The sequence below is a fragment of the Microcebus murinus genome, chromosome 5 (genome assembly GCF_040939455.1).
Source record: "Microcebus murinus isolate Inina chromosome 5, M.murinus_Inina_mat1.0, whole genome shotgun sequence".
NCBI lineage: Eukaryota > Metazoa > Chordata > Mammalia > Primates > Cheirogaleidae > Microcebus > Microcebus murinus.
The window spans coordinates 78800305-78807156 of record NC_134108.1 but is presented as its reverse complement, the minus strand read 5'-3'; the positions used below and the strand labels follow the sequence as shown (position 1 = coordinate 78807156).

General features: G+C 46.3%; 1 protein-coding gene across 1 annotated transcript; it reads right to left on the bottom strand.

Annotated features, from left to right (window-relative positions):
• Positions 1-314: 314 nt before the first annotated feature.
• Positions 315-6408, bottom strand: LOC105865443 (KH homology domain-containing protein 1-like). Its single transcript, XM_076003576.1, has 5 exons — positions 6130-6408; positions 5070-5154; positions 1181-1297; positions 840-1022; positions 315-517 (listed from the first exon to the last, which is right to left on the bottom strand). Exons 1-5 carry the CDS (start codon positions 6406-6408, stop codon positions 315-317), a joined length of 867 nt encoding a protein of 288 aa, XP_075859691.1.
• Between the last annotated feature and the right edge of the window lie 444 nt (positions 6409-6852).

Sequence of the window (6852 nt, the reverse complement as noted above, 5' to 3'; positions counted from 1 at the left end):
CCAAGACACCATCATCTCTCTCTCTCCTGGAGTACTGAAATCGCCCAGTTGTAAGACACAGAATGCTGAAAAAAGAGCAGATTAAGAGGAAGTGTTCAAGTAAGGACATGTTTAACTTGCCATAATCTTGGGAAGAGAGATCCAAAGGTAAATTTGGCATTTGGCAGAAAGTTCTGGAATGGAGATTTAGGAAGCCTTTATTGGTTGATTTATTCTTGTTCTGAGGACAGATCTTACAATGTCTTTAAAGGCTTTCTCAAATGCTAAGCCAAGACTTCCCCTTACATATCACCTCCCCTGGGGAGACCAGTCCTTTATCTCCAATAGAGGGAACTAAGATGGAACCCAGAACAACCAGCCAGGCGGTAAGGGGAAGCCTCCGGAACACTAAGAGAGATGGTTCCACTCATCCTGCTGGCCAATGACAGGTCCCCGGTGTTGGACTCCATGCTCATGGGGGTCTCCAGGTCATGCTCGCTCAGGGGCTGGCTCCGTACATGCTCCAGCATCTTGAGGCCTGTGTGGAGAATGCCCAGAGCTGGTGAAACAGGGCCCACAACTGGAGCCCCAGGGCAGGCCAGAACTCACATGGGGACACTGTGGGGGTGTCACCCCACCCTGGTTTTCCCAAGTGACCTATTTACACCTCCTCAATATCTTCCCCTCCCTGAACAATTATTAATACATGCCACAAAAAATGGGCCCTTCCCTTCCCAAAAGACTCCAGGGGCCTCATGGATTTCCAGGCACCCAGCTGTTTCTTCAAGAACCCAAGATGCCATGCAACTCTGCCAAGTCTATACTAAGCCCTCAACCACAGTTCAGCCACGGATACCTACCCTGGGCATGACGATAGGAGTCCTGGCTTATCACGCGTGATATCATGTGGAACAGCCACTGCCTTGCACTGTATGGTCCCACTACAGTGACGCGTGTCTGGCCTGTGGGTGTAAACCAACTCTCCAGCTGAATGAGAGTGTAGCTGTGCACCTCGATGCAGCGAAGGTACGTGTCACTCTGCCCTGTGAGCATAAGAGGTGAGAAGACTGACTGTAAGCCACCAGTGCTTGGGGAGTGGGAGGTGGCCTTGGGGTTAGAGACCTAGGACAGATGGAGGTGGGAACGTTTGGGCAGATCAGAAGCAGTGATAAAGGAGAGGGCAAAGGCAAAAGCCACTCACCGAAGATAAGCTCCTCCTGGCCCTCTTCCAAATAAAATGTCATTGGAGCATGAAAGTTTTCAGGAACGGTCCACCATGGCTTCTTCCTGGGAGCACTGGTTTCCATGTCCACACGCTCTGCTGCTACCTGATTCAGAAAAGGGGCAACTGCAAGCAGCTAGTTGAAACAGCACTTGGAAAAAGTGAAGAAGGGCCAAGGCCCTCTCCCAAATATAGGTGCCTAAAGGACCCGCCTCTTGAACCACCTTAGAATCCTCGTCCAATCCCAGTAGCTCCTCTCAAGAAAATCCATTGTAGGCTGGGCGTGGTGGCTCACGCCTGTAATCCTAGCACTCTGGGAGGCCGAGGCTGGAGGATCACTTGAGGTCAGGATTTCCACACCACCCTGAGCAAGAGCGAGATCCCATCTCCACTAAAAGACAAAATAATTAGCCTGGCAACTAAAAGTAGAAACAAAAAATTAGCCGGTCATTGTGGCTCACTTCTGTAGTCCTAGCTACTCAGGAGGCTGACATGAGAGGATCACTTGAGCCCAGGAGTTTGAGGTCACTGTGAGCTATGCTGATAACAGGGCAACAGAGCAAAGACTATGTCTCATTAAAAACGAAAAAAGAAAATCCATTCTAATTGTCTACTCTGAGCTTAATCCTTTCATACCAAACTGAATAATCACATCAGTGCTCACCTCTCTGATGCCTAGGAATCAAAAATTTTCTTCATGCTAATTTCAAAGAGTTTTGAAGCAAATCTACTAGCCATGAACTAGGGCTACAATTGAGGAACAGAAGGTATTGGAGCAGGAAGGCTCCAGAATGGACTTTCTAAGTCTAGACAGGTACCAGCATCCAAGCGATGACCTTATATGTGTAGTCAAACAACCATGGGTTTATTTAATGTGCTGCATGAAGGTACATAAAACACCACAGGAAAATAAAGCCTTACAGGGAAATTTGTAGAAAACTAATTATAGGAGTGGCTAAGTGAGTCTAAGGAGTGTTTAGGGAAACAGTGGCCTCTTTTCTAACATGGGGCAATATGCTGATTATCTTGGTAACTTGTATTTAGGAGGTAGGGAGGATAATATGGTCTTTTTCTTTGTCTTTCTTTCTTTTTTTTTTTTTTTTTTTGAGACAGAGTCTCACTTTCTTGCCCAGGCTAGAGTGAGTGCTATGGCATCAGCCTAGCTCACAGCAACCTAAAACTCCTGGGCTCGATCCTCCTGCCTCAGCCTCGAGAGTAGCTGGGACTACAGGCATGGGCCACCATGCCATCTTCATTTTTTCTATATATATATTACTTGGCCAATTAATTTCTTTCTATTTCATAGTAGAGACAGTGGTCTCGCTCTTGGTCAGGCTGGTTTCGAACTCCTGAACTCGAGCAATCCTCCCGCCTCGGCTTCCCAGAGTGTTAGGATTACAGGCGTGATCCACTGCCCCCAGCCAGCTAATATGGTCTTGATAACAAAGTATCCTATCTCTCTGGCTTCAAACATAGTTACAGACTGGCCTTTCTACATCTTCTGTCACAATCACTGAGTGGTCTTAATGGGTAAAAATATTTAGCAAGAGATATTTATGTTTGGTAGGGATGATTAGAATTTACCTGTCAGCTTCCAAGTGCAAGCTCCTAAGTGCTTTGCACTTCTCAGCCTCCCCTTTTGACCTAAAAAAGACAAAGTCAGCCCTCAGGACTTCAATCTGTTAGATGCACATCCATATCACTCTCAGAAGCCATTGATAAAAAGGTTAGTGGGAGAACACTGCGTCTTCATATAGTTGGTGTCTATATACCTTTTCTTGCAAAATGAGATGTTGAATCCTCTGGAAAGACAATGATTGCCCAGTAGCATTTAAGCTAGTCAGGGTTCACTGGTCAACTACAATACAGGTAACTAATCAAAACAAAATAATTATTAATCCTATAAATAGTCTGCAAGTACAAGGGCCTAGATTTCAAAACCAGGCCATGAAATCATGTCCAAAAATCCAAATGAATCTGTTCTAGAGAGCCAGATAATCTTTTCTTTTAACCAAGCCACAATACTGTTCTACCGGACCAGGAATGTTTTAGGAAGGTGCTACAAACACCATTTACTAGGAAAGAAAGTTCTTCTTGGCTAGCCAAGACTATACAATCATACATGACCACCATGAAATTTTACTGGACCTAGTTTATTGAACCTCTGGAGAAAAAATACTGTCATTTATGACTTCTGTTAGGACCAGAGACAAATTTTGAACTACATTTCCTACTTGTATTATTCCTACTTATTGGAATTGTAGCTCTCACAGTGCAGATGTAGAGAGAGGAAATGATTAATATCTCTCCGTGCTTGCCTTGTTTTAGGTCTCTGACTATCATTCTCAGAGAAACAGTTTCCTGTAGAAGCAGATGTTTAAAATACTATTAACCGCTTTGGTACCACGCTCACCGCCCAAGAAACCTTGCCCACAGCCGGCACTCATAGTCCCCATGCTAGTTTGTGCGGTGCATTGACGACGAATCCGTTTTGCTCCTGTGTTATGAGGAAAGCTTTAAAGCACTGAAAGCTTGTTTTACTTTACAGGCAGCTTTACTTGTCATGTAAATATCAGAACAGGTAGCATATACATATATGTTTTCATTGCGTTATTTTTAAATGTTCACAATTTTATTTTGATAAGTGAAAAAATAGAAAAGTCAAATCACGGCTGTCAGCTAAAGTCGCTGTGAGCATTCATCTGTGGCTATCAACTACAGTCGACGCTCCTACCAATAATAAAATAGTCTAGGCCGGGCGCGGTGGCTCACGCCTGTAATCCTAGCTCTCTGGGAGGCCGAGGCGGGCGGATTGCTCGAGGTCAGGAGTTCGAAACCAGCCTGAGCAAGAGCGAGACCCCGTCTCTACTATAAAATAGAAAGAAATTAATTGGCCAACTAATATATATATACAAAAAATTAGCCGGGCATGGTGGCGAATGCCTGTAGTCCCAGCTACTCGGGAGGCTGAGGCAGGAGGATTGCTTGAGCCAGGAGTTTGAGGTTGCTATGAGCTAGGCTGACGCCATGGCACTCACTCTAGCCTGGGCAACAAAGCGAAACTCTGTCTCAAAAAAAAAAAAAAAAAAAATAGTCTAAAGATATATTACACAGGATAGGTTTGTGTAATGATCAGGTGACCTGCCGTTCACATAAAAAGCAGTATCTTAGTGTTGCACAACATATATCAGGGCTGTGTCAGTATCATTGATCAAAGTGACAGCAGGACAATTATTAATCCTTCAATATGTGAAGATGCTTGAGCAAAGGCCTGGGAGTCACTGAAGAGATAACAGACTAACACAGCAAGGAGAGCCCCAACACATTGTTGCAGTAACGTCAGAAGTCTTTTGTCATTTGGGGTTAATGTCCAATTTTGAAGAAACTGAAGGTCAGAATTAATATCGTCAGGAAAATTCAAATCCCAGGAGGGACCTATAGAAGAAAATCTGCCTTTTGAAGTGTTGAAAGGAACAGCCATTAAATTTTTGTTAGTGGAATCAGATGCAGAATAAAAAATACATTAATCAGTCAGATTTAAACGGTAGCTATAGTCTGAGAAAAGCACACAGGGAGTTTTGCCATTCTTTAGGTGGCAGAGAAATTCTGTACTACAGAGGATTCAGATAAAACTGTCAATAAAATTTGTGAAGCTTGAAAACTTTTGGTTGGCCTTTAGAGGGCACCAAAACACAATGATGAGGACAGCAACATTTTTACAAAGGAGAGTGACGCTATCAGAATATTTATCTTGTTTTATTGTCTTGGGGAGAAGTATCTACTTGGTATCATCAACAGCTGGATCCGAAAATCTTGGTGTCGTACTTTTCTTCCAAAGATAATATTTTTCTGGAGAATACTTAAGAACCCTCAGTTTTTTTTGTTTTTGTTGTTTTTTTGTTTTTTTTTTTGTTTGTTTTTTTTTGAGACAGAGTCTCGGTTTGTTGTCCAGGCTAGAGTGAGTGCCGTGGCGTCAGCCTAGCTCACAGCAACCTCAAACTCCTGGGCTCGAGCAATCCTGCTGCCTCAGCCTCCCGAGTAGCTGGGACTACAGGCATGCGCCACCATGCCGGGCTAATTTTTTATATATATATCAGTTGGCCAATTAATTTCTTTCTATTTATAGTAGAGATGGGGTCTCGCTCTTGCTCAGGCTGGTTTTGAACTCCTGACCTTGAGCAATCCGCCCGCCTCGGCCTCCCAAGAGCTAGGATTACAGGCGTGAGCCACCGCGCCGGCCTAAGAACCCTCAGTTTATGGTTTCCCTCCGACTGTCTCCCTTGCCATTGAGGCCAAGGGTATTTTTTCCTTTAAGTTTTAGAAGTTTAGAAGTCTCTTCCAAAAGAATAAATCTTCAGACTTCTATGCATGATGGGTTAATTAGGTGGGTTTCTTGGGAAGGCTGCTGTTACCACTTAAAAGTTAGGGGCATCCAATCAATTCTTGGTGCCAGGTGTGGTGGCTCACGCCTGTAATCCTAGCACTCCGTGAGGCCTAGGTAGACAGATTGCCTGAGGTCAGGAGTTCGAAACTCCACTGAACAAGAGAGAGACATCGTCTCTACTATAAATAGAAAGAAATTAATTGGCCAACTAACATACATATACAAAAAATTAGCCGGGCATGGTGGCGCATGCCTGTAGTGCCAGCTACTCGGGAGGCTGAGGCAGCAGGATTGATTGAACCCAGGGGTTTGAGGTTGCTGTGAGCTAGGCTGACTCCAGGGCACTCACTCTAGCCTGGGCAACAAAAGGAGACCCTGTCTTAGCAAAAAAAAAAAAAAAAAAAAAAAAAAGGCGCTTCCCTCAGAAGAGAGGGAAGCTCCCCCGCCCCAGGGCCTGTACGGAGCAGGGGGAGGACACGGGCCGCTGGACCGGCTGGGCCCCCCCCCCCCCCCCCCCCCCGCAACCCCTGCCACAGCCCCGCACCACACACTGCTTTGGTGTCGCAGCTGCTCCCCCAGTGGAGGCGCCAGAGGACGCGCGCTCGGGAGGCGGGTCCGCGCAGGGAGCTGGGAAGATGAGAATGGGTCCCACCTCGGGCCCCGGAGGCAAGAAGGCGGGACTGGCGGCGCGGCCACCTTGGCGGGACCTGTCTGCTGGAGGCCTTCGCAAGATTTCCTTCCCCGTGTGTTGCGGGTTGGGTGGCGGGACTGAGACCTGAGGAGGGAGTCCCGAGTGACGTGTACAATGAGACCACAGGTGCATCTCCTAGAAGAGCATGTGGCACAGGGCCAGAGAGTTAGAGCCCCGAGCATCCTCCTGCCCCTTGCTCCCACTTTGCCTCTCCCTCTGTCCTCCCCCATCTCAGTCTCTGGCCTCTGTGGCTCCCTTTCCCTCCCCTCGCCCTTCTTTGGCCTCCTCTCACCCTCCACACCCACAGGCTTTCTGCCTCCTCCTGGAGAGGGTTGCCTTTTCTCAAAGGAAAGAAGTGCAGGAAACAGAAAATTTCTTCCTGCCCAGGCGGAAAAACAAGATAGAATGCAACCTGAGAAAAAAAATTAGAGTAGGGAATGCAATTAAACTGAAAAAGGGAAGCTGGCAAGCCCCCAGCCCGGGTGGCCCAGGAGGCGAACCATCAACTTTGACTTGAGTTTGGTATTATGAAAAAAAAGTCTGACTTCAGACTGTGGGAGGAACACAAAGAAGCTG